The sequence below is a fragment of the Salvia splendens genome, chromosome 5 (genome assembly GCF_004379255.2).
Source record: "Salvia splendens isolate huo1 chromosome 5, SspV2, whole genome shotgun sequence".
In the NCBI taxonomy this organism is placed as follows: Eukaryota; Viridiplantae; Streptophyta; class Magnoliopsida; order Lamiales; family Lamiaceae; genus Salvia; species Salvia splendens.
The window spans coordinates 12,981,253-13,008,380 of record NC_056036.1 but is presented as its reverse complement, the minus strand read 5'-3'; the positions used below and the strand labels follow the sequence as shown (position 1 = coordinate 13,008,380).

The 27,128-nt window shown below is 37.3% G+C and overlaps 3 protein-coding genes, 1 long non-coding RNA gene and 1 pseudogene across 5 annotated transcripts; 4 read left to right on the top strand and 1 right to left on the bottom strand.

Annotated features, from left to right (window-relative positions):
- Positions 1 to 1,020: 1,020 nt before the first annotated feature.
- LOC121803837 (legumin B-like) lies at positions 1,021 to 2,679 on the top strand. The gene is made up of 4 exons (XM_042203428.1): positions 1,021 to 1,383; positions 1,471 to 1,739; positions 1,817 to 2,236; positions 2,302 to 2,679. Exons 1-4 carry the CDS (start codon positions 1,047 to 1,049, stop codon positions 2,677 to 2,679), a joined length of 1,404 nt encoding a protein of 467 aa, XP_042059362.1. The 5' UTR covers positions 1,021 to 1,046.
- Positions 2,680 to 3,608: 929 nt separating this feature from the next.
- Positions 3,609 to 4,845, top strand: LOC121803395 (NAC domain-containing protein 92-like). Its single transcript, XM_042203065.1, has 3 exons — positions 3,609 to 3,851; positions 3,935 to 4,200; positions 4,290 to 4,845. Exons 1-3 carry the CDS (start codon positions 3,665 to 3,667, stop codon positions 4,812 to 4,814), a joined length of 978 nt encoding a protein of 325 aa, XP_042058999.1. The 5' UTR covers positions 3,609 to 3,664; the 3' UTR covers positions 4,815 to 4,845.
- Positions 4,846 to 11,526: 6,681 nt separating this feature from the next.
- Positions 11,527 to 14,476, top strand: LOC121804686 (annotated as a pseudogene).
- On the bottom strand, positions 14,448 to 18,547 carry LOC121804685 (phosphate transporter PHO1 homolog 9-like). Of its 2 annotated transcripts, XM_042204321.1 has the most exons (12): positions 17,597 to 18,543; positions 17,392 to 17,440; positions 17,242 to 17,313; positions 17,022 to 17,151; positions 16,790 to 16,910; positions 16,451 to 16,709; positions 16,254 to 16,358; positions 16,123 to 16,167; positions 15,347 to 15,496; positions 14,975 to 15,268; positions 14,748 to 14,884; positions 14,448 to 14,678 (listed from the first exon to the last, which is right to left on the bottom strand). In XM_042204321.1, the coding sequence occupies exons 1-12, from the start codon at positions 18,367 to 18,369 to the stop codon at positions 14,582 to 14,584; spliced, it is 2,232 nt and encodes a 743-aa protein (XP_042060255.1). In that variant the 5' UTR covers positions 18,370 to 18,543; the 3' UTR covers positions 14,448 to 14,581. The 2 variants fall into 2 exon arrangements, with proteins under 2 accessions (XP_042060255.1, XP_042060254.1); XM_042204320.1 differs by having other exon boundaries at positions 14,448 to 14,884; positions 17,597 to 18,547.
- On the top strand, positions 15,260 to 16,245 carry LOC121804687. The gene is made up of 4 exons (XR_006051190.1): positions 15,260 to 15,400; positions 15,528 to 15,581; positions 15,701 to 16,042; positions 16,111 to 16,245. It is a non-coding gene; the product is annotated as an uncharacterized LOC121804687 (long non-coding RNA).
- Positions 18,548 to 27,128: the final 8,581 nt, after the last annotated feature.

Here is a 27,128-nt window from a genome sequence, read left to right as displayed (position 1 = left end):
ATAGTAGTGAGATACAACAATATAGGATGTAGTAAGATGGGCCTTGTCTAGGACTAATTAATATTGAATTTTATGTTGTGTTTGATTTACAAGATTATGTCCAAGATAATTTTAATTATTTTTTATATCGAATTAGTTATATTTATCTCGCAAAAATTAAAAAGAATTAAAATCAATTAATTTTAATTATGTACGTGCGACCAAAATATTACACTACTCTATCAATTAATTTTATTTTTGAGTTTTCACCATTTCAATTAAACTTCATCCCGATTAATTACATGTAAAATTGATAACCACTAGATCTTTTTTTAAAGAAGTTTATCTTCATTTTTTAATATTGAAAATTGAATAAAAACTGAAATTCAGGAAAATTGAAATTATGATCTTCAATTAATAATAACAAATTGTCGGCACCATCCACAGATTACACATCTCAAAATTTCCCCAACCCCAAGAACAAATTGTCGACACCATCCACGACGTCGTTAGCAAAGGTAGGAGAAGCCAGACAATTTTAGTTGCAGGGGTGGAGGAGAGATCGACAGTCATGAGATTAAGGTGAAAAAATGTCCAATTTTTATCATTTTGGGTGTCCGTAGTTTAAATCTTCATTTGCACTATTCAACTAAATCATTATAGTAATAATTTATTATAAAATCAATATATAAAAGTGGAGTCTATATTATATTAATTCATTTTCCTAATTTTATTTACAAAATAAAACAAATTCTTAAATCATGCGTTGCGCCGAGTTAAAATGGGTGGCAGACCGATAGAGTAAATCATTATACATGCAGATACATCGAAGAGGCATTTGTATCACCATCTCCACATATGAATGCCACATTACCCAAAAGTGGACAACGTCACCAACCATGCATAACAAACAAACAGACATGCACACTTACATCAGTCAAGTGTATCGCCATCTCTTCTAACGTGTCAACTCCCAACCTCATTCCCTACTTGTATAAATTCCCATCGCCACTTCACACCAACAACCAACCACCTCTTCCACTCTCTCATCTCATCACATCACAACCATGGGTAAAGCTCTCTCGCTCTCTCTCTGCCTAAGCTTCTTGTTCCTCCTCCATGGCTGCTGCTCAGCTCAAATGATGCAGCAGCAGTTCTGGCAGAGCATGCAGAGCCAGCAGCAGCACCGCTTCCGCGCCAAGACCCAATGCCAAATCCAGCAGCTCTCCGCCCGCGAACCCACCTTCAAATTCCAGTCCGAGGCCGGCTTCAGCGAGTACTGGGACACTTCCAGCGCCGAATTCGAGTGCGCCGGCATCGAATTCGTGCGTCACCAAGTGCAGCCCAAGGGTCTCGTCCTGCCCTTCTACACCAACGCCCCTCGTCTCACCTTCGTCGTCGAAGGTACAACACTCATTTCTTTCTATATTTTTCAATTTTTTCGATTTTGAATTACTAATAATGTTTGCGTTGAAAATTGAAATTGTTTAGGTAGCGGTATTTTGGGGACTGTGATTCCGGGATGTGCTGAGACTTATGAGTCGGAGGCTGGATCAAGCTCGAGATACTCCGCTCGGGAAGGAGAGGATGTTCGGAGGGGCGACCGCCACCAGAAACTCAGGAGGTTCCGCCGTGGCGATGTCATTGCCTTGCCCGAGGGCATCACCACCTTCGTTTACAACGATGGAGACGCACCCTTGACCTACGTGTCCATGTTGGATATTGGCAATGACAACAACCAGCTTGACTTCAAATTTAGAGTCAGTATAAAATTTAAAACACATTGGAAAATACTGAAAAATCCACTAAAATTGATGGGGTATTGTAATTGGTACAGAAATTTTTGCTTGCCGGAAACCCACAATCCATTGAGAGCCAAAAACAAGGGCAAGAATACAGAAACATGTTCTACGGCTTTGACGAGCAGCTTCTGGCGGACGCTTTCAACACGGAGCCGGAGCTGATGAGGAGGCTGCAAGGCAAGGAAGACGAAAGAGGCATCATTGTCCGAGCAGAGAAGCTGAGGATGGTTCTGCCCGAGTACGAGAGCGAAGAGGAGCATTCGCAGAGGCGAGGAAGGCCCTACAATGGGTTGGAGGAAACCTTCTGCTCATACAAAATCAAGAAGAACCTCGACCACCCCACCAGCGCCGACCTCTACAACCCCCGCGGCGGCCGCATCAGCAACGTCAACAGCCAGTCTCTCCCCATCCTCAACTACTTGCAGCTCAGCGCTCAAAGAGGAATCCTCTACAAGGTAATTAATCTTGGAACACATTCCTATTAATTAATTAATTTATTTATTTATTAATTAAACCACAGAATGCTATTGTGGCGCCACAATGGTGCACAAACGCCCACTCCGCCCTGTACGTGACTAAAGGAAGTGCGAGGATCCAAGTGGTGGGAACCCAAGGAAGATCGGTTTTCGACGGAGAGGTGGAGGAGGGGCAGCTTCTGGTAGTCCCACAGAACTTCGTTGTGGTGAAGAAGGCCAGCCAGAACGGATTCGAGTGGATCACCTTCAAGACCAACGACAACGCCATGAACGCTCAACTCGCCGGCCGCCTCTCCGCCATCCGGGCCATGCCCAATGAAGTTCTCATGAACGCCTTCGGCATCTCCCGAGATGAAGCTAAGAGCTTGAAGTTCGGAAGGGAAGAGTCCACTCTCTTCAGCCCGTCGCAGAGATATGCATAAATGTGACTTGTGGAATTTTGAGACAATAAAAGAAGCATCTCTCCTTGTGGATATGGGGCACATGTATGTTATCCATGTGTAGGAGTAGTGTTCTGGATCATTATGTTTGATTCTAATAAATGATAAATCAGTTTGCCTCACTCAGCTCCATTTAAGTCAAATTCATATACTTAACAACAACAAATAACTGAAGATAAGTAGAGATTTATACGATTAAATCTTAGATTATGTTCATAATGGATAAAATGGTACAAAAATATTTAAAATTACTTATATTATCACTCAGAATAAATATTTGTTAAGTCAATTGATGGACATTAATTGTGCTATGGAAATCGAAGCTGGACTATAAAATGTATTTACATATAGATACTCTAAACCAGGATTTAATGATGACGGTGAACAAGTAGTTACTAGTAATTAAGGTTCCTAACAGCCACCAAGAAATAAATGAGGCATATAATCTTTTCTGATTAATTATGGAAAATGACTGCATTGCCCACCAATTCGTTGACAATAGATAACTTTAAGCAAAAGTCAATTCCACGTTCAAAGCTGACATTTAATAAGAACATGAAAACCTAAATTTTTGATATGCCAAATATCAAGTCTCGGATAATCACTCGGAGAAAGTCAAATTAATGATTCATGGTCTTTACATTATCATTTACTACTAGGTTACCCACTACTAATAGCAATGAAATTGTCAACTTTGGTGCAGCTGTAAATTACAATTAGGATCCGTTATTACTACGTCCACACTCATTGTATGGCTACTACGGGAACAATGTTTCTTCACATTTTCATTCATTTTATAAATTTCTTACAATAGACCATCCACACTCTAACACTCTCTAGTCAAAGCTTCATTAAAATTAAGCTTATTTATGCATCTATAAAACAATTATCGAAAGAGTTGTCATCTTTTGCAAGCATCCCTTTTTGATCATATACACTATCTTGAACGGTTTGTGTAGTTTCAAGAATGGAAGGATTATACAATTATGATTTGTGTGATCAACCACTAATACTGCCCCCAGGTTTCCGATTCCATCCGACCGATGAAGAGCTCGTGTCTCATTACTTATCTCCAAAGGTACTCGACCCCAATTTAACCACAAAAGCTATAGGCGAGGTTGACTTAAACAAGGTGGAGCCTTGGGATTTGCCATGTAAGCGATGTATAATAAGATTTTCTTGATTCTATAAGTGTTTAATCCATATTTTAATCTCAAAATATGTTTTGGACTGGCAGGGAAGGCCAAGACTGGGGAGACAGAGTGGCATTTTTTTTGTTTGACAGACAGGAAGTACCCAACTGGGTTGAGGATTAATCGAGCTACGAGTGCTGGGTACTGGAAGGCCACTGGGAAGGATAAGGAGATTTACCGAGCAAAAGTCTTGGTCGGGATGAAAAAGACTTTGGTTTTCTATGTAGGGAGAGCCCCTAGAGGAGTTAAAAGCAATTGGGTTATGCATGAATACAGATTACAAGGAAATAACAACAATATGTTCTCTAAGGTTCACAATCTCCCCTGTTTTCCTCTGTTTCCCCTGTTCTTCTCTGTTTCCTTTGTTCTAGTGATCAATTTGTTTCTTCAATCTTGCAGAATGAATGGGTAGTTTGCAAAGTATTCAACAAAACTCTAGGAGGAAAGAAAGTCCACATATCAGAAATGTTAAGTAGCATTGAATCTCGTCTTGATTTACCTCCATTGCTGGATTTTTCAGCCGGTGATAATACGAGACATAAAAATGCCGCTGCTCATGTGACCTGCTTCTCCAATCTAATACACAGTAATCAAGATATATCTGTTGAAGAATATACCTCTTCTTCAAATACAAATTCCCTTTATCCGACTTCAATTTTTTCATCTCAACCCAGTCCATATACCGAAAATTTCCATTGCCTGGATTCTGTTTTAAAGCAAGAACAGACGACTCTACCCCGTTGGTGTGGAACAAATAGCTATTACAAGAAACAAAACGCTGCAGCTGATTTCTCACATGATAATAGTGAAATGTCTAACGCGGTTTCTATGTATGAAGTTGGAGTTGGTCTGTACGATGTTGATGAAGATTTTTCGATCATTTCAACAGGGCAAATAGAATTAGATTGTTTGTGGAACTACTGAGTTTTGGACAAAGTAGATTTAGAATAACAGGAGTGGCTGAAGATTTGGAGTCTAGTGCAATGTGAACTTTCCTATGTAGTAGATATTAAGATTAAGATTGTTGTTTCTTCATGTAGAAAAAGAGATCAAATCTTGTGCCTTGGATTCTGCTCTAATAAGTCATTTCTTCAATAATATTTATGATTTTGGAGAAGTTTTATCTTGTATTATGATGCTAGATTAATTTGAGATATCTACGCACTTTTTTTATGTTAACTAAACTTTTGATGCGCGAGTGGTACTTTCTGTGTGAAAAAATGAGCCTTGTTTGGCCTCCAACCAATTTTGACCCCTGAAAATATGTTATTGTATTTTTGTAGGAGTAATATTCTTTTCATGGGAAGGTACAAACTGGTCTGAATTGGGTAAACCTCTAAGAACAGTTGGTTGGATTGGAACTAATATAATTTCATCAATAAGCCAACTCCAATTGGACTTGTATTTTAATCTTATTTTTGAATAATTAGAGCATCCACAACGGTGGTGGGAGTGAAGGCCGCCGTCCGTGCCAGCGGCGAGGACGAGGACCACCGCCGCTGCGCTCGCGCCGCTGGCACGGCGCTGCTCGACAGGCGACGTGGCGGCTTATGATTGGGCAACGGCATAGCCGTTGCCTTTGAATTATTATTTTTATTGTAAAAATCGTTTTTAAATTATATAAAATGATTAAAAAAAAATTTCCAAATCCTAAAAATATGGCCGTTTTTTTCCCCTTTTTCTGAATTTTTTTGATTTTTTTTTATTTTTTTTTCCCCAAAATCATCTATAAATACACACATTCATCATCCATTTATCACATCAATTCATCTCCCATTCATCTCTCATTCTTAATTCTCATACAAACTATCAACACATTCATCCCTCATTCAAAACCTCAAATGGATTTCACCCATATTATGGCGGAAGCGGAACGCGAAGAACAAGAATACTACGAACAACATCGTGCCGCTTACGAAGCATATGTCGCGGCGAATACCCCCGCTCCTCCTCCTCAACGAACCAGATCAAATCGGCGCTACATTCATCGTGACCGGGAGGGAGCCCACGAAAGGCTCGTTGCCGACTACTTTGCCGACCAGCCGCGGTTTCCGGCAGATTACTTCAGGCGCCGTTTTCGCATGTCAAAGCGCTTGTTCATGCGAATTGTCAACACATTGTCCGCACATGTTGAATTCTTCCAAACAGGTCCAGATGCAGCCGGCCGGCAAAGTATCACGCCGTTGCAGAAGTGTACGTGTGCCATCCGACAACTCGCTACTGGGCAAACGGCCCACAATGTCAAAGAATCGAGACAAGGCATACAATGCGCGATACCCGAATCCACAATCAACTACAAGAAGACCTAATCAAACACATGTGGGCGAAATTCGGCAACGCGTAGTGGTTTTTTTAATTTTTAATATTTTAATTATGTAATTTTTAATTTTTTAGGATTTTAATTATGTCGTTTTTATTTTATTTGTCATTTGTAATATTATTTAGGTTTTTTTAATGAATTTTAGTATTATTGAAATGTTATTGTTTAATTGAATTTTAAATTAATTGTGCTCGTCCTTGCGGAAGAGCACAGCTATGGGTGTTGTGCTCATGCTAGAGAGCAGGCAGAAAAAGTGGGGCCGGACCCACAACTGTGCCGCTGGCAAGAGCACGGTTGTGGATGCTCTTAGACTTAATGGATAACTGACAATAGCAAAAAATCGAAATACTACAATAGATCAAGGATCATAATTGCGTAAATTGTATGCGAAGACTGAAACATAATCTCTTTTGTATTTGAAGTCAGTTCATACAAAATGATGTACTCCATAGCACATGCAACTTTTAAGAATGAAGATAATAAAACAATTAAATTATGTTTTACTCAATACTCATGTTTATTCTCTCCTAAAAAACACATTCATTTTTATAAATTTTCATCATTCAGATTTTATTACTGTATAGTCTATAGAAATTAGCATCTACTGGTCTCTAATTAATAACAAACATACTGTCGGCCCAACCTGGGGTAATAGGTTTGGGCATGTCAAAATTTAGTAGGTTCCCACCTCACTTTTTGTTGCCTTTCTTAAATGATGGAACCGCCTCTATAAAAACTTTGCTCCTTCACTACCTACTCCATCATTTAACCATAAAATTATTTTTCCGTATTTGTTATCTACTACTCCGTATAATTTAAGATTCTAAACTCAAAACTAAAGAGTCCTCCTATCTTGAATTTATTTTTTTCGATTTCTATTTCATTTCATTTTAATTTTTGCAGTCTATTTTTGTAAACTTTTTCTCTGTTTTAAAATATTATCAATTGCGAGTCACTTTTATTGTAGCTGTGTGTGATCCCTAGCTTTTCTTCCCATTTTGTTGTCGTTGAGTCGAATCGGGCAAGTCCATACAAATCAATTGAGTCGACAATGGACTGGAGTGCTATTGGACTCTGAAAATAAATCTAATATTTTTAAATCCATCTTAATTCAATAATTCATTTAGAGCATCTCCAATGGCGGCGTCAGCGTAGGCACGCCGATTTTTCGCGGACGCCGGTGCTGACGCCGAACCATTGCAGCTGGCGTCAGCGAAACCGGCGTCAAAATTGGCGCGCCTACGCCGATTCTTGGACTGACGCCGATTCTGACGCCGACTCTCACGGCGCCATTGTAGGCCCCGAATCGGCGTCAGAATTTTATTTTTTTTAAAAAAATTTCGATACACTATATATACGCGCTTTGGACGTCATTTTCATTCGCACCACGTGTATTAACGAGTACTCTCTCTATCTTAATTTCTGTACAAGATCAACAACGAGAAATGGAGAACAACTACGAAGGTACTCCAGTGACGACCGGGTCTCAGACTCTCCCGGCTCCCGGGGGAGGGTCTCAGACTCCCCCGGCTCCCGTGGGAGGTGGTTGGCCTCCGATGACCGGGTACTACAACATGTACCCGTGGCAGCAGATGATGCCACCTATTGTCGCCGGGGGAAGTTTGCCGGCTTGGCAGGGGGTACCGCTAGGGGTGGGTCGGTACGGTATACCGTACCGACCGTGCCATACCGCATACCGTACCGGAAAGTACGGTATGACAAAATTCAATACCGTTACCGTACCGAATTTTCGGTATACCGAAATTCCGGTATACCGGAAATTCGGTATGATATTTTTTGATACCGTTACCATACCGTAATAACGGTATGGTAACGGTAACGGTATACCGAAAAATAATTGGTTTCTTGATTTGTTCATTTACTAATTGGTTTCTCGATTGTTCATTATTTTTTGCTATCGGTAATTCGTCCATCACTCTATTCAATTTTATATTTTGGTTAGCATGTTATCAAGTATCATATTATATTTGTTGTTGCCGATGATGTTGATCTTTAAGTATCTTTTAATATATATTTATGGATTATTTTGATTACATATATTCAGAATTTTATCCCATAATCGTGGTTAATGATAAAATGAAGGTACTTATTGATTATTTTTGGCTATTTAGACCAATAGTAGTAATAATTGGTCTTATAAATAAAATCTCCAAATAGATTTACAAGTGTAATGAAATAAAGATTCAATTTTTCCCCTTAGACTTTAATTTCAATCTATCATTATAAACATGCATACAAATTCTCAAAAATATTAACAAGGCACGGTCTTCCTTTGATTTGAATAAATTTTTAAAATACTAGCAAATAATATTTTTTTAATGTGAAAATACTAAAATTCAACATATATCAAAATTTGGCTCATTTGTTGGTTATGATGAGTATATTTTAAAGTTAAGGGTTTAGGATTTAGGTTTCAAGGTTTGGGTTTTTAGTGTATAGGGTCGCTATATTGCAATGAAATGAATCTCGACTAGAAAGTGTCTCACCAGTGCAATATTAAATTATTGCAACGTAAACTTGCTCCTACAGTTATAACGCAACGGTTAATTCATATTTTCACAAATTTAAAATGCTTTTTAATTTTAAGTCTGATATTTAAATGTCAAGACAGTTTATTAAAATGTCAACACTAATATGTGTTGAAATTTTAATGTGATCGTATTGACATTTTTAAGAAAATGTAGCATTTAAACACACTCTTGTGTCTATGTGGGGTTAATGTGATTGAAAAAGTATAATCCAAAGTAAGAGGATGTCGAATATTCTTTTGTTTATCATTTCACAACTTTTATTTCGCAAAATGAAATAAATATGAAGAAATTAAAATGACCCGTGCATCGCACGAGCGTGACACTAGTTAGTAATTTAAATTGGACATTTATTTCTCTTTAAGAATTAAGAATGACTGATCAGTATCCTATTTATTCATCCTTCAATTTAAGTAGTATATAAAATAAGATAACATACAAGGAATTAAACACTAATTAAACGATTTGATTCATTTTCAGCTGCACATATTTTTAATTGACATTTTATAAAGTGGGACGAAGAATAAAACAAAATTTTTAATTACTTTGTATATTTGGAATATGACATTACACAAAGAATCATATACTAAATGATGTGAGTTAATACAAATTCTTTCAAATATGCTCTGTTGAAACATATTCCCGATATCGTATTTCCAATCTTCTTTCGGTGTTATGTGCTATTGTGTTTATTATATTTAATAGGATGAGTTGATAAAAAAATAATTCAGGTTAATTTTGAATTTGTTTGAATAAATTATCATTTGAATGTTTAATTTTATTGTATTAATTGATGTATTAATTTTTTTTAATATAATATATATAAATGTAATATATATATTACAACATATTTAATATATATATATAATAATAATAATAATCTATCGGTATACCAGTATACCACGGTATACCGTGGATTCGGTATATACCGAAGTTTCGGTATACCGTGCTATACCGGTATACCGTGGATTCGGTATACCGCGGTATAGAAAAATTGATACCGTTACCGTACCGAAACACTGCGGTACGGTATCATACCGTACCGGAAACTGCGGTATACCGAAAAATCGGTATTTTCGGTATTTTTCCGGTACGGTAAGTCCGGTATTACGGTATTTCGGTATAATTTCCCACCCCTAGGTACCGCCGATGCAACCCCCTATGCAGATGATGCCGGGGTGGGCACCCGGGATGCAGCCACCGGCACAACAGATGATGCCACCGCCGCAGGGGACGCCCGGGGGGGAAAACGTCTATCGGCCGGCTTTGGATTTTTCCACCGGTTCTTCGCACACATCGACCCCAACGGATGCACAGTACACGCCGTTTGAGAGCTTCTCCTTAGAGGAGTTGGGTTTTGATATTAACGAGGTTCCGGAAACCCCCATTCCAAGCCGGGGAGTAGGGCGGGGTCCGAGCGTCCCTAAGAAGAAGGGCAAGGCCAAGAAGGTCGGCGAGTCGTCGCAGCCGGTTGAGGATAGCGGGGTCCGGAGGAAGTGGACGGACGCGGAGAACGTTGCGCTGGCCAAGGCGTGGGCGAGTGTCTGCGATGATCCTCTCGTTTCGAACAACCAGAGGATCGTCAACTTGTGGGCCAAGATAGTCGCAGCCTACAGGGCATTTTGCCCTGAAGGGAGACCGCGCACCGGGGAGGAGTGCCTGAAATGCTGGGACCGAATCAGGTCTGCCGCTCGATTTTCGGGTTTGTACGCCAACGTCCTCCGCATGCGGACCAGTGGCCAAACAGAGGAGGACTGCAGGAGGATTGCGGAGAGAGCCTACCCGGATCCCTGGAAGTACTATGACTTCACCTACTGGACCTCCTACCTTGTGCTCCACGAGTCGGAGAAATTTCGGGCAGGTGTCGAGGCTGGCTGGCCGAAGAAGCAGCTGAACTATACCGGTGAGTATAGCGGCAACAGCGATGGTTCCCACGACCTCCCCGAGACGGCCCAGGAGCTCCCGACCCCTCGTTCGTTCGGTCGCCGACCTCGCCCGGTTGGCCAAAGGCGGGCGCAACAGGAAGCGAGTGGGGCACCCCGAGTTCCCAGGAGGTCCAGTCGGCGTCCCCCATCGGCAGGTCCATGGATGAGCTCAAATTCTTCGCGCGTCAACAAACGCGCGCTCAAATGGTGAAGACCTTAGCCGACTTCCGGACGGCGGTGGACCCCGAGGAGAAGACTTATCTTCGCGTATTGCTCCGGAGCATGCGTGAAGAATTGGAGGGGTTTCAGAGGGATACCGGCGGGAGTAGCGGCAGCGTTGGGGGCGACGGAGGCGGCGGCGACGACGACGAAGGGCTGGGCGACGACGGAGGCGAGGAGTGATTTTTTATGTTTTTTTTTGTACTTTTTAATTTTTGTATTTTTTTTAAATTAATGTATTTTTTTATAAATTATTGTACTTTTTTATAAATTTTAATATTATTATTCAATTTTCCTGTATTTGTCTCGTAAATTAAATTCCATATGCTGCTACGATTGTAAATTATATTATATAATTGTTATTAGTGATGTGGATCGGCTATGAGAGGGCTATGGAAGAGCTATTGCATGTCCATATGATGTGGCAAGAGGATTTTAGTGCAGATGATGTGGCAGTAGGAAGACTATGACAGGAATATTGCATGTCCAGATTGGAGATGCTCTTAACGTCACATATTTGTATACGTTGCTTCCTCAGTCTAACTCACAGGCAGAAATGAGGGTAGAATATTCCGAATTCATTGCAAATCTCAACTGGACTAAGGAGTATTCGGTTGGTAAGATTAAATTTCATGATTAAATATGTATCATGCTTGTTCCTTCAACTTAATTAGTCTCATGATAATTAGTTATAGCCTCCCCTCCAACTAAAATAATTCCACATTAATGGATTGAATCACATTCGGAGGAGAATAACTGAATCAGGAAATTAAATATCCAAGGTCACCGGCCAAGAATTGATTATGAAATTCAGGTCAGAATTTTGAATTCATTTGGAAGAAACCCTACCGGAGTGGAGGGACAAGTATTTGCAGTACAATCCCGCATCCGCAGCAGCTGATAACGTCCCTTGCCGGAGCTTCGCGAAAAGTTCAACGATTTCTACGTCGATAAGGAGGCAGACTTCATCATCCGCTTCCAGGTTTTTCTCTTTATTGTTTCTTGATTAATAATTTTATTCATAGGGATTGAGATTACATAGTTTGTTTATAGGGATTGAAAATTTCGCCTTTTTGCTTGTTCACATTCATAACGGTATTTAGTGTTTGAAGACAGTAAGTCAATAGTAGGAGAAAGGAGCAAAAATTTAAAAATAAAATAAACAAAAAGATCAGTTACTTCGTAGTCATCTACTACATGGACTAACTTTTGTTACATGCCATTAATGGATTGTTGAATATTATGTGTTTGAATTGAATTTTGGGATGATGGATCATGGATGGGTGAGAGGTGATGAGGTTCAAGGACTTACTGCTTATGAGAATCAGAGATCATGAATCCCTCGTTCTCAACGTAGAAACCGTCGAACTTTTCAAAACCAAGAAGTTGCACTGCAATATAAATTGCTGCTAAATGTAGGCATGGCTGTTTAGTAAATGCAAGTGTAACTCTCCTGTTGGTGTATGAAACTTGAAAAGAAATGGTGCTTATTGAGGCAATGTGAGACTGGAAAGTTGTGATAGAGATAGCTCTATGACTATGAGTGACTGGTGGTGTGGAAAAGACATGAACTATAAATACTAGTATTATGATAGTGGAATTAAATCTTTGTTACTTGGAGGGTTCAAAAGAATCTCCCATGGCATATTCCATTTCTTCCTGATATTTATTTATTTGACCTTACTGGAATTTTCTAAATGGAACACACCAGTTGTGTCAATGTAGTTATTAATTGATAGATACTTAATGCTTTTCTAGAAGCGAATATCGATGCGTAAAGGAAAGAGTAGAATATGGTTAACGTGAATGCGATGCTGTTAAATTTCTGTGGTTACTGTTAGTTTTGAAATTTTCATGTGAAATACATAGAGAGACAGAGGAAAGAGTTATGGATTTTGTCTCTCCAAACGCTTGGTCACTTAGATTATTGAATTAGAAACAGAAATTGCACTCAGATAGAAAGAGATGAGAGGACAAAAGCTTATTACGTTGCTATCATGAATATTGAACTCACTGGAGGTTTTGGCATATCTATATATTGCTAGGAAAAACTCATCATCATCAACTCCCCCACTCCTCACCAAAAGAAGGTGCTAGCTACATATAGAGAAGGCTCAAGGATATAGATTCATATAAGTACAGTGAGATAAAATATGTGCACATACATTGACGTGAATAATTTTCCTGAGTTTTTTTTATTCCCATTTGAATGTTTTCAGTTTCAATAAAAAAGATTTAGGAATGTAAGGATAGGCGATTTTGTTCTGCTTGAAGTATCCCAAATCAGCTGCTTCCTGCTGGTTAATACAAATAAATAAAAATCTGCATTCAAATGCAAACAATAAATTCTTGTCATTTGGATTGCCGGGATTTATGGGCATTGTTCTTTTTTAAGGCCAGCTGCAATTAAAATGATAGAACAGGGCATATAGCATTTGTGCAGTTAGTTGTATACCAATAAACATCACCAGTGAGATGCATCACTCTGATCCTTGAGATTTTTTATTTGTCATTGCAATGCAGGCATTGAAGGAAAGAATAGAGAGATTGAAGGCAAGAGGAAGTATGAATTTGCTGTTTACAACTGAGACTGAATTTGGCGATGAAGATGGAGATAAGGAAGGACTTTGTCTCAATCCATGTGGAGATGGTCCTTTCAAAAAACTACTGCTCTCTTAACTTGGCAGGTAAAACAGTTGATTCGTTCTCTGCAGTGTGGTTATCATGGCCTTTCTCACTATCAGCTGTCTACATCAGTTTCATTTGTCTTAATTATCTTGTGTATTCCTTATTAGGCTTTATCAAGATTTTGAAGAAATATGGTATACCAACTGGGGAATTATTGAGTCTACCTTTTACTCAGCTTTCTGTCCACCAGCCTTTCTTTATGCCTGACCAATCACGAGTTTAGCTCGTGAGTGTGAAGCAAATCTGGAGCTCCTCTTTCCACAAGAAGATGAGGTTGTGTCGAGTCAACGTCTGTTGAACAAAAGCAGAATGCTGATCTATTACATGCATCTATGGAAGCAAAATTGCCACCTGGTGAAGAGGCGACCACTCTTGCTGCCATTAAAGCTATACGATGCCTTAGAAGGCAAGCTCCACCTATAACCCTCTAGCACTCTCGTATATCATTGGAAACCAAGATAAAGATGTCACAGGTGCATTGATAGCAGAAAACTCTGTCTCGTGATTCTTTTGTTACCCTGCCTAAAGAAGAGGTTGCAACCGAAGAGGTTTTTCCCCCATGTAAAACCTTTATTCTTTACCGTTTGCTCTCTTTTTCCTCCAGAGTGTGCTGTGTGATGTTTCTCTCTTTTCACCTAGAGTGTGCTGTGTGATGTTTGCTCTCGTGGCAGTTGACAATAATAACAATGTTACTTGCTTAACAAGCTGCCAAGTGATGACAGAAATTTAGATTGCATTTTTCACATGTAAGTTGTCAAAATGTTTGGATTATAGGATAGGAGTTCTGGACATAAGACTTCCTGAACTTGCAATGTTCTTGTATTTTTTGTGTAAAACTTTGAGAGGATTCTGATGATTGATTCAGAATATAGCTAAATAACACCAGAAAAATTATCTACACATACTGGAAATGCTTTCCTTTACACACTTATCACAAATATTAAAACGACATCTCCCTAACACAGGACAAAATTTCATTAGTCATGTTTGTCACATGATGTGGTTGTCTTTTTCATAGTAAAATGGCATAGGTATGGACTTGAATGCCCTATAATTTTCCACGTTGTTGAAGTGCTCATGCTCCAACCTGCATGATTGATGTCCATTAATGGTAGAAACACGAGTTCTAGGCATTGAAGGATCGGAAGGAACATACCTGAAGAAGTTCCAAATGCCACGACGAAGTATCTCCAAGCAGGCAATAACAGCGATCATGGCATTTCTATGGAGAAATGGTAGATTGAAATCAAGGACCAGCTGCATCCATACAAGCCTCAGAAGTATGTTGACTACCTGCAGTTTCATGCCAGACACTCTCTGTAAGTTTAGTCCTTATGTTTGTGGCAACGTGTTTTCCTAGAGGGAAAGAGATAGACTGCTCACAATAGCTACTACATATACAGCTTTGTTTGATATCAGAAGCTTATCTCTCAGCCATCTGTTCTTGGCTTTCTTTTGCAGGAGACCCCAATCCACTACAATATCCCAATACGTGTTGTAGATGGTCGTGATGCCGGAGGTTGCTGCAGCCATGGTTCTCCAAAACGCCGATGCATTGCCATTTTGTACAGTGATATCATACAATGACCTCATCACAAGAGCAACGACTGTTGAGAAATACTTTAGGCCATTGAGCCCCTGCATAGTGCTTTTCTCCTCGAACACACGACGGAGGCACTGAGTTCATCCAAGCAGCAAAGTTTTGGCTGAGAAAACTGAATTTAAGATTAATATGATCAATGGAGTTTGAGTTACCTGAAGGAGGCGCAGCCAGAATGGAATAACGGCTACAGCTATGTATAGAAACTTGTAAGTACTGCTGTTTGTACATTCGTTCGATCTCTTTCTGAAGTCGCCCCACACGTAGTAACATATATAATATTGAAGACTTCTGATAGCCTGAATCTGATGTACAAAATGAATCGGAATGTGGCAGTTAGGCCGCGGCGGAGGCTCATGTCCCCCAACAAATTTAAAAAAAAACGGATGGGTATGTCATCATTTTACATTTATTAAAAATAATAGTAATACTACTAATATAGAATCTTAAATTAAAATCTATATGCTGTATATGGGATTCACCTCTCTCCTAATCTAAGTTTCTCTCAGCTCGTCTCTCTCTGCTATCTAACTGGCATGGCTTCTCCTATGGTCTGGCTGGCGCGGCGACATCCCAGACCAGAGAAACTGGTAGCCACCCTCCAACTTCAATAAGTTGTCCAGAATTTCTTTGTTACTTTTACCATTGATTTACTCCAAGATTGATATCAAGAAGCTTTGATAGTTTTTTAAAAAAATGATTATTTAATTTATGTTCGAATGGCTGGAGTAAAGCCTAAATTTAGAGTATGTTGATTGAAAATTTCATGCATGTATGAAATGAATTCAGTGATATACTTTGCAAAGAGTTGCTTCCTAGCATGAAAGGTTCAGCTCCGTCACTGCAGTTAGGTACAAATCATGATCCTATTCTCTAGTGTTGTTTATTTAGCTTAACATATTGCATTTGGATGATGTAGAAAATGTGGTACCTGGCTCGTCATCTGATCTGCCATGAAAAAATCAATGAAGGTAACCTGCAAAAAGGGCAGCCTGAATTCAGATGGCAAAGTGGTGTGATAGTTTCATTTGTATGGTTTCCTGTTTTTCATGATGTACAGACCTTGTAGAGAGGGGCAAAGATGCAGTGCAATGTAGAACGAATGAGAAAGAAACGACTGGAACGGTATATTATGTTGAAGGGACATAGTGTTATAACAAGCACAACCTGAAATAGAAATATTCATAACATTAGTCTTTCATCAGCATTTCAGTGTTGTGGCCCTTTTTTATTACAGAAGAGCTTTATATTAGACTCACAGTTACTAGGAACAGCGGAAGCAGTTCAGTTATTAATCGGAATTTCTCTGTCTCTGGATCCATCTCCAAGTCGAGATGAGCGAGAATAGCAGCCAGGGTGAGTACTGAGAGTCCAGAGGCAACGACCAAGACTTCTCTGAAGCCAAGCGACGTCTCTGGTTTGGAGCCGAATATAAAGGGGTAGTTCACCCTTAATCGCCTCCAGAAATAGGTATCTGCTCCGTGCATGACCATGTGCAGGACGATGTATCCAAACAAGCTATGAAGATCAAACTTTATCAGTTCAGCACCTAGTCCGGTTTTGGATGTGGGAACAGCAAAAAATTTGAGAGAACATACCTGTACAGTGGGAATATGTTCGTCATATACTGTCTTCCTCCTTCGTGCTGAAGAAGATTGCGAGCATAAACAGAGACGATGATGGCAGCAATCAGAGCTATACAGCAGCCGCTGAATAAACCTGCACACAAGTAAGTAGTTCTCACCTGAATCTTTAGGAATACTATACTTGCAAAGAGTAAAAGTTTCGTGAAGAACAAGTGCTAGTTGCTACTTGCTAACAATATAGTACCTAGAAGGAACGTTATCCGGTGCCTCTCTCTTTTCACTCCCGGTCTCAACACCTTCATTCCTTCTCTTCGATTTCCATTTGCAAAGTGCTTGATATACGAGGCCTCTAGTTTTTCGATGAGTTTGTAAATCTAGCAAAAAAGATGGGAACTTTGCGTCAAAGCCATAATACTATGTTGAAATCCTTAAACTGAATCTGTATATGTTGCTGCATTGCAAACCTCGTCGGAGCTGCCAAGAGATGATCTGTCGACTATTTCCAGGTATGTTTTTGAAGCATTCCTTGAAGTTATCTGCAAATAAATCAAGAAGTTTAGTAAAAATTCAAGAAAAGCTAGTTGATTGAAGGTGAAGTGCAATGTAACAAACACCTTGTCATATTTCTTCATGATCTTGGAGAAGGCAAGCATATTCAAGAAACTGCAACATCAATTCATGCAGCTGCTGTTAGTCATGTTACCATATCACATTCTATCCCAAACTGTTCTGAAAGTGGTGATAGTATTGGAAAGTGTCAAATGTTGGGATAGAAAGTGATATTAACCCAATATAGAAAGTGGCAACGGAAGCTCTCACCTGTAGCTCTTGAGAAGGCGAAGCTGCTGGTGGAACTCGATGAAGGCCTTGCGCATCTTCTTCTCTGCCCTCCTCAGCTCGTCCTTGCTGAACGACAGCTCCAGCTTCGAGCTCATGACGACGTTTTTCAGAGTCGAGACAGGGGTATCAGGATCAACATTGATCTTGACATGTTCCAAAACTTGCAAACGTGCAGGCCTCAAACCCTCAAGAATCTTAGTTTTCTCCTCGGCCTCGCCCATCTCAACTTCTTGAATCACATCCATATGCTCTCCTTCAGGGCTTCTTGCGTCTGGACTCAAAACCACGCCAGAAGCCGCCGTTTCTTGCACGTGATCCGGCCTCTCGACTCTGATCCTCAAAGCAATCAAAGCATCCATCTGCTTGCTAAGCTCCACGGCATTCTCCTGTATTCCCTGTACCTTCCCCTCGTGGAACGTCCTCACCTTATCAAATTCAAGGTCGAGCTTCTTGAAGAACTCGAGCTCTTGCTCAGCACCATCTGCTGACAGCTTCATGAGCAAGGTCTGGTATGCACTTTGTGGGATCATGACAGCCTCTTCTTCTTCTCCTCTCGGCTTGGGTGAGCTCCGGCTGGTGAGGTCGCTGAAGGCCCTGTACATGGCCTGCGTCCGCCTCTTGAAACCGGGGTTGTTGCTCTGCTGCCGGGATTTGAGGAGGGCTTTGAGGTGTTTCTTGAGATAGGAGTAGTCCATGTATGCTCCCTGCCATTCTTGCACCATCTGTGAGGAGAACTCTTTTCCAAACTTCATTTTTCAAAATTGTGTTTGGCAATACTTCAAAATGGAAAGACTCTTCTTTGTGTTTTCTCTTACTCCAACAATTTTGGTGCTTTAAATGGTTCGACTATGGCAAAAACGAGTTGTTTTTCAACTGGGATATGGATTCAAATGTGGCTGCCAATTATTAAGTGCGTGCTTCTATCTGTTGATATTTGGGGGGGTCTACTCTACGTTGATGTTGTCTTCACCCACAATATTAGATACAGGTTCATTTACGGCCACAAAAAATTACCAATCATTTTATCATAAACTCAATTTCTACTGAGGGAGAGTAATTCATTACTCCCTCCGTCCCCTATTAATTGTCCACTTTTGTCATTTTCGAGATACAAAAGATAAATTCGTTTTTCCATTAGTTCAGATCTCTACACCAACCAATGATTTTGTAAACCCCACGCCACTTGTGCCAATGACAAAATTTGAGCGTTTCATTAAAATTTCATTTAAGTAGTATTGTGTTTTGTAAATAATTTTTATTTGAAAAAATGAATAACTATGTCAATATTTGTCTTTTTTGGTTCTATAAATAGATTCTCGTATTGTCATGATCATATCATTTAATTTGATGCACACCCTATATTTCTGTCATTTTAAGTGTTTAGTAGTAATTTTTAATAATTAAGAATTTGAAATATATATTATGTTTTTTTATCAGGCATTCTAATTATAATTAAATCTATTTTAGATAACACAAATTAAAATAATAGAAATAAAAAGGTAAATATTTTTGGTTTTGTTGGTAACATTGATATATAAAAATATGACATTGGATTGAAACGTATTATACGTGGATGCGTGAGAAATAGATCTTTTTATTAAAGTATAAATTATTATTTAAATCATAATTTTTGGTCATTTACATAATTTTCAAAAGTAGCGATTTAAACTATTCTCCGTCAGTCTCACAAGAATACACACTCTTTCCTTTTTAGTCCGTCCCATAAAAATATTCACTTTCCAAATTTAGAAACATTTTTCTCTCTAATAAAGTGAGATTCATTCGTCACTCACAATACTTTAATTACTTTTTATATCTACCTCTCTCTTATTTTACCAATTTTGCATTAAAACTCGTGCTGAACCCAAAGTGCATATTCTTTGGGGACGGATGGAGTATAACATTTGTACATTTCCTAATTGTCTCATACGATTGAATATAATGGATATTGGCACCTAATATCATGAAACTTTTAAAAAGTTGAGTTTTTTCCACGAACTTTGAAATTGACAAATAATATCACGAACTTTACCCCGAGTTTGTTATTTCCCACCAATAAAAATGTTCCGGCAAATAATATCATGATACGGATTTTTTTCATAATTTCTCAACAACAACTTCGAGAGTTTCAAGATTTTTTAGAATAGTTTTTCTTGAAGCACACCCTCCAAATTAGTTCTTCAATCTATTAATACGCCGAAATTTTTTCACTGGTGGAAAATAACAAACTTGAGGTAAAATTCGTAATATTATTTGTCAATTTCAAAGTTTGTGGAAAAAAACCAACTTTTTGAAAGTTCAATGATATTAGGTGCCAATATTCCTTAAATATAAGATGAAATTTGTAATTTAAATCATATTAATAAGACAAATTTAACATTATTTTACATTATTTCTAGATGATTATTATGTGTGCGGTAAGAATATAATGACAAAATATAAAATACTCCCTCCGTTTCTTCATAGTTGAGGCAAAACTTTTTGGCACAGAGTTTAAGAAAGAGATGTTGAATGTGTTAAATAAATAGATAAAAAAAAGTAAGAGAGAGAAAAAAGTAGAGAGAATAAAGTAGAAAGTGGATAAAGTAGATAGAATAAAGTAAGAGAGAGTAAAGTAAAAAAGAAAAAAAAGTTACTATATAGGGAAATGATTCAACTATGAGGGAACTTCCAAAAATGGAAAAATGACTCAACTATGGAGAAACGGAGGGAGTAACAAATTTCATTAGAATTTTAAATATATGAGATAATTGCGAAATATATAAAATTAGGATTTAGTTAGTTATTATTTTTTAAAATCAAGAGATGTAAAAAGAAGTTAATCAAAAATTATAATTTAAATAATAAGTTTTTTATTTCATTAAAAGTTGGATCATAAATGGTGATAGTTTGACGTATTAATTAAACTTAGTTGCAATTCGACGAGCAATTACGTGCTGTAAAATAATGTCTTGATTTATAATTATTCTACATTATTTTTATGACCATAGCATATGTAATTAGCAGAGAGTGTTATATTGCTAACTCTCTCTTAAAAATTATTTTAAAATTTTAAATGATTATAACTATCTCAATTTATGTTATTTTTTTACACAAAATATATCAAATTAAAGATAATTTTATAAGGATTCTAACGAGATCTCACTTGCATATGTTCCGATGTCAAAATTGAATTTTCGTATTTTTCGAATACCAGGTAAATGTCAACGTACCATGATAATATATCAACATAATGCATATACAATGTCAATATTAAATTATGTTGACATATTCAATTAATTTTATTGATATGTTTAATACACTATATTGACATTTTGATCTACAACCCTAATTTTAGTAGTTTTCTTATCTTTTTAAATTTAAATAATAATAAAACAAAATTACATGTGACAATTTGTAGACCACTAGATCTCTACAAATCTTACGGTCTTAAATTAGTTATAGTTAACAATTAGGGAGTGAGTTAGCAATTGATCACTCCCTTGTAAGGGTAGTGATAAAATGCAAACTGTAAATATTGTACAAACTCTAAACTATGATCTGAATCATTAAAAAATATCAACAGATGACAAAATAACAACAAGAAATGTCAACGCAGTGTCAACACAATGTCAACACAACATCAAGATCAATTGATTATGTTCCTATTATTCTGTCATCTATTGATTTTCAACAATCCAGATCATAATTTGGAGTTTATATAATATTTAGAGTTTGCATTTGGTTACATTTCTTGGCTCATATTTCTAAAATTGAGTATAACTTAAGATCACATTTGTCGTCGAAGCATTATTTCATTTGGACTTGTTCACCTGGAGCTCCAATTATTTGACATTTTAACATCTGATTAAGTGTTAAGACTTTTAGGGCCTGTTCTGTGTTGATAGAGATTGAGATTGAGATTGAGATTGAGATTGAGATTGAATAGCGCCGGGCCGTTTCTATCTAGAAGCCCGCGTTCAGGCCCACCAGCAGTACTACTTTACACTATTCATGTTCATACTAAGTTGACATCTACATTATTCCCCGATCTCCCGATTTCTCTCTTTAAACTGATTCACAATAATCAATCGGTTATTTAATTATTTAAGTTTTGATTACAATAATAAAAAAACTTGTATTAATATTAGGTTTGATTAATTAATTAGTCAAGTATCAATATACAAGTTTAAATTTATGTAATTACTAATCACTAATTCAAAGCAATCAATCAACTAACTAATTAAAGATATTTACAATTTTATGAAATGAGTTTAAAATTGTACTAATTTTATTTTCCACCTCATCACCGAACACATTACTAAAAATAATCTTAGACGTAATATTTAACAACCAAACAACTTCATCCTAGACAGAGCCTATTAGGAGTACAACTTATCTCAATGTGTATGCCATCGAAAATTCAATGTCTTTGGTATAAAGGGTGTATATATATTTGGGTACTTGATATGTGATTTGTTTGGAATATAGAAATGTATAAAATTTCATTCATGGATTATTAGGAGCATTTTTTTTAAAAATGAAAAAAAATGCAAAAACACCTTAAAGTGAAATTAGTTTCCATGATATTGTTTTCTAGGAGCCGCGAGTAATTTTTTTTTCCATAACAAAGTTTTATTTAGTGTATCAAGATGCCACGAAGTTAATACTCTAGTAATTCTTCTATGAATATGTTTTGACTTTTGACGCATGTTCCAAATTCCAGACATATTTGATACGTACAAATATGTGACTTTCTATAGAAAATTTATTATCATATAATTATTCATTTAGTATTAAATTATGAGATTATTTTAATTGGAGAGTATGGTTATAATTAATTTTATAAGGCTATTCATAGTAATTAAGTTGTAGGATTCAATTTTATAAACCAAATATAATGTATATTCAATCATGATATACAATCTTGCAAATTGAACAACCCATCATAGTATATTTGTTAGCGGCAGATCTATTTTGTTATTGGGTAAATGACCAAAAAAATCTTGAAGTATGGTCAAATTCTAGTTTATTCCACAACTTTTATAGTACCTATTAATATCATAACTTTGATATTTTTCTCATGTCTGATAGTATATGATTTAGGGAAAATTACATATGCTTTTGGCAAAAGAAAAATATCATGAGAACAAAACATTCGGCTATTTAAACGACTTTATTTAATACATTTACTCAATTATGTCGATAATCCATGTATGCACTACGTTGATAAATAAACGTAGCATAAATTTTTTGTGTTATGGGTCAATTAAGAAAAATATTAAAATTATGATACAATTAATTATTTTTTAAATTTGCGATATAAATTAGAATTTGACCAAATTTTACACTCACTCCGTCCCTGAAAAGTATGAACTATTTCCTTTTTAGTCCGTCCTGAAAAGTATGAACTTTCTAATTTTGGAAACTCATTTCTCTGTAATGAGGTAAGACCCGTTCTCCACTAACAATACGTTAAAAACCTTTTCTTTCTATCTCTCTTACTTTTCTAATTATACATTATAAAAACTTGTGCCGAACCAAATGTTCATACTTTTGGGGACGGAGAGAGTAATTTTTTTTTTGCCATTTGCCCTTTATTTTTTTTATTCTAGAAATTCCCTACATTTAATTATCCGTGTTCCTAGAAAATTCAAATATGTGATTAGTCACTGGTAATGAATATTTGACTGAATGGCTGAATAGTGAACACCAATAATGACTGGCAAGAATATTGACTTGGCCTAGTTGGACTACTCTGTCAAATTCCAGAAATATAGTAGTAGTAGTCGTATTTTTCTAAGAGCATCCACAACGGTGCTCTTGCCAGCGGAATGGTTGTGGACCCGGGTGGTACTATTCATGTCTGCTCTTTGGCAAGAGCACAACACCCACAACTGTGCTCTTCCGCAAGGACGAACACAATTAATTTAATATTCAATTAAACATAAACATTTCCATAATACTAAAATTCATTAAAAAATCACAATAAATATTACAAAATACAAATAAAATAAAAAAGACATAATTAAAATCCTAAAAATTAAAAATTACATAATTAAAATACTAAAATTAAAAATTACATAATTATTGGCTAATATTACCCGAGGAATACTACTCATCCGGCGGCAACAACCCCAATTATTTTTGGAGACCCACTATCATGCCCTCGTGCGTTTGAAGTTGCGTGGGGGTCATAGTTGACCTATCGGCCATATTGAGTTCGGCCAAAAGGGCCCACAACGAGTTGTTCGGGGGTGGAGGTGGAACATAGGGTGCGGGTTCGGGGGCGGGGGCTGATGGAGTCGCGGAGCGCCGGCGCTCGGCCGCCGCCTTCTTCCTTCCTTGCAGTCGGCGTTGGGAACCGCTTGGTCCGGCGCTCCGGCGAGTTGGCTAGCCACTTCTTCGGAGCCGGAGTCGGATAGGGATACCGACCTTGACCGTTTGGAGGAGCCGCTAGAGGAGGATGTTACGCCTCCCAGATACCTCGGGTGGAACCGCGTTTCCTGCCAAACGTTGAGGTACTTGAACGACTTACCGTTCATGGATTGGTATGTGCTCAGCGCCGCAGTGATGATGTCGACCTCGCTCCGGCCGATCCCGGCAATCCGCGACTCCTGGAGGAAATAGCCATTGAACTTGCCAATTTCGTCGTTGGCTCGGCCGATGCAGTTGCGCACCATACTCTCGTTGCGCTCGATCGTCCCCAGCGGCCGGTTTGCATTGTACCTGCGAGATACGCGCCACCAAAAGTGATCGCCCGATTGGTTCGTGCCAACCGCCGCATCTTCGGAAATTTCGAAGTACGCCTTGAACAATTTATCCATCTCCGCCGGCGTGTACGGTGTGCGGACACCTCTGCCGCGAGTAGGAGCTTGCGGAGGTTGGGAGGGGGCGGTCGGCCTAGGCTCCGGTGTCCACCCGTATCGTCCTTCAGAGGCACCTTGGTCGTCGATTGGGTATGGACGGTAGCCACCCGGAACGGCCGAATCTTGGGTTTGAGGAGGGGCCGAATATTCCGTTTCCGGACTAGGAAACGGTTGTGAACCGAACCATTCGGGGTTCCAACCGTGGGAGCCCGTAGGGTTATCGCCTTGGCCGGACATAGTGATGTTGTAGGGTATGAGAGAATGAAGATGAAAATGGATATGAGAGATTGAAGATGAGAATGGAGATGAGAGAATGATGATGAGAATTGTGTAGTTTGATTTGAATTTTTGGGAGTGAAATTGGGGGTATTTATAGATGAAAGTGTGTATTTTGGGGTAAAAAAATGTAAAAAAAAATTAAAAAGTGGGAAAAAACGGTTATAAACGGATATAATTTTTTTGGGAAGTGAATTTTTATTTTTTATTTTTTATCGGTTTTTTTAATTAAAAACCGATTTAAAAAAAAATTATTTAAACCCTATGGCTATGCCGTTGACGAATGAGGGCGCGCCACGTCAGCTGTTCGCTGGCACGGCGCTGCTCGATGCATCGAGCAGCGTCGTGCCAGCGGCACGAGCGCAGCGGCGGCGGGTGGCGAGCAGCGCCACCATTGCGGATGCTCTAAATGAGTGATTATGATTGAAAACCAAAAGCTGCCTAGTATTTATGTGATGTTAAAGGTGGTTATCATGCAGCTATCGAAATTATTATATACTCCTATATTTTGATTGATAACATTATTAAATTATATTATCTGAGCCCTTGTAATGTCTTATTCATTATGTTTTCACAGCCAATATCATTTTTGCTTTCGAATTTATCTTTTTCCTTGACGACATAGTTTATAATATTGCATTTGTAACTTATGATTTTCATTTCCCTCCTGTTATTTCAAATCATAAAATGTGGTAACTGGTGAGTATTGAAAGAAGAAGACATTTTTGCCTTTTTTACTTTGGATATATATGTGTCTCTAGCTTATTTCTTTTCAGCACTGTTTTCTGAAAAAATAAGATTATAACGCATGACATTTTTCTCATGTCTCATAATATATGATTTTGGTAAAATTACATATGCTTTTGCCAAAAATATCATACGAATAAAATATTCGGTTATTTATACGATATCATTTAATACATATAGTCAATTATGTAAGCTACACACTCTCTATCATAGAGTATGCAACTTACATACTCTATCCGTTTCCTGAAAATAGAAACTTTAGAAACGTCACATGTTTTAATGCAAAATTGGTAAAGCAAGAGAAAGTAAACGAAAAAATGGATAAAGTAAGAAAAAGAAGGAGAAAAGACAATGAAATTAGTATTAATAGATTGTGGGTTACATTTCCTAAAATAGAAAGTTTCTATTTTTAGATTACAGACCAAAAAAGAAAAGAATTTTTATTTTGCTAAATAAAAGGAAATAATTTTTATTTTACTAAAAAAATTTACTAAAAATTAAATGCACAACCCATACATATTTGCTTAAAAAAAAATCAAAGCACAACCCAAAAATGGATGAATAAGTCATATGAGATGGTGGGGGTACTTGACTTTTCTTCATATTTAATGCGATATAATCCTATGTGCTTAGTAAAACTAATTATTGAACTTTTTCTCATTGCATCGTCTGCCCAATGTGAATGCTCCTATATGCTTGTCCTTCAAAAAAATTAATGGGCCATATATTTACACTTATCAATATTCATGAGTCTCATTTAACTTTTTTTTTATTCAAATAATTTCAGTTGTGAATATTTATTAATATATTATAATTATATTGATATATGTATAATAATAAAAATACAAATTTCATTAAATTTAAAAAATTACATAATAATTTCTCAATATCAAGCCAATACAAATTTGGAAACCGAAAACAAAATCAATCATATTAATTAAAAAGAGAATGAAAATTAGCAAAAAAACTAACATTATAGCTATAATAATTACTGAGTATCATAAGATTATATACAAATTCAATTTCCTCATCTTTGACTTCATAATTGAGTAGTAAAGTGCGTCTCTCAATATGTATTTTAGTTTTTAATTTTGATACATCCCTTATTAATTGTCCTATTTTATTTTTACTATTTTAATAACGGATCTCATATTTTCCAAACTTATTTTACTTTCAATTTATAACAAAAATAGTATACTCTCCGTTCTGTCCCACAAGAATATGTACTTTCTAATTTTGGAATTTTTTTTTCTAATGAGGTAGGATCCATTCTCCACTGACAATACTTTAATTATTTTTCCTCTTTAGTCTGTCTCACAAAAATATGGGCTGGGGAAGTATAAAAGTAGGGCATGCAGACCACTAACTTTTTAAAACTCGTGCTAGGTCAAAGTGAGATACATATTAAGAAACGAAGAGAGTACTATTTAAACCAAAATATCCAAAACGTGTTAATCTCCAAAACCTCCTAGTATTTTTTATACTATAAAATGCAATATAATTAATGATACACCTTGGATTACACAAAGGTAAAAAGACTGCCATATCAGAGCCAAAATAAAGTTGGTATTTATATTTTCACTCCATCTTTCCCATGAAAATAGACTTAATTTTTTTTGTCAATTTCATATAAATATTGT

Bases quoted from the DNA above. Each gene is read 5' to 3' on its own strand.
- LOC121803837 (XM_042203428.1), top strand. From the start codon at position 1,047: ATGGGTAAAGCTCTCTCGCTCTCTCTCTGCCTAAGCTTCTTGTTCCTC. The intron at 1,384-1,470 runs GTACAACACTCA...GAAATTGTTTAG, and splicing joins TCTCACCTTCGTCGTCGAAG to GTAGCGGTATTTTGGGGACT. The intron at 2,237-2,301 runs GTAATTAATCTT...ATTAAACCACAG, and splicing joins AAAGAGGAATCCTCTACAAG to AATGCTATTGTGGCGCCACA.
- LOC121803395 (XM_042203065.1), top strand. From the start codon at position 3,665: ATGGAAGGATTATACAATTATGATTTGTGTGATCAACCACTAATACTG. The intron at 3,852-3,934 runs GTAAGCGATGTA...TTGGACTGGCAG, and splicing joins GGAGCCTTGGGATTTGCCAT to GGAAGGCCAAGACTGGGGAG. The intron at 4,201-4,289 runs GTTCACAATCTC...TCAATCTTGCAG, and splicing joins ACAACAATATGTTCTCTAAG to AATGAATGGGTAGTTTGCAA.
- LOC121804685 (XM_042204320.1), bottom strand. From the start codon at position 18,369: ATGAAGTTTGGAAAAGAGTTCTCCTCACAGATGGTGCAAGAATGGCAG. The intron at 17,314-17,391 runs GTGTTTGTTACA...ATTTATTTGCAG, and splicing joins TCATGAAGAAATATGACAAG to ATAACTTCAAGGAATGCTTC. The intron at 16,359-16,450 runs GTGAGTCTAATA...TTTCTATTTCAG, and splicing joins TTCCGCTGTTCCTAGTAACT to GTTGTGCTTGTTATAACACT.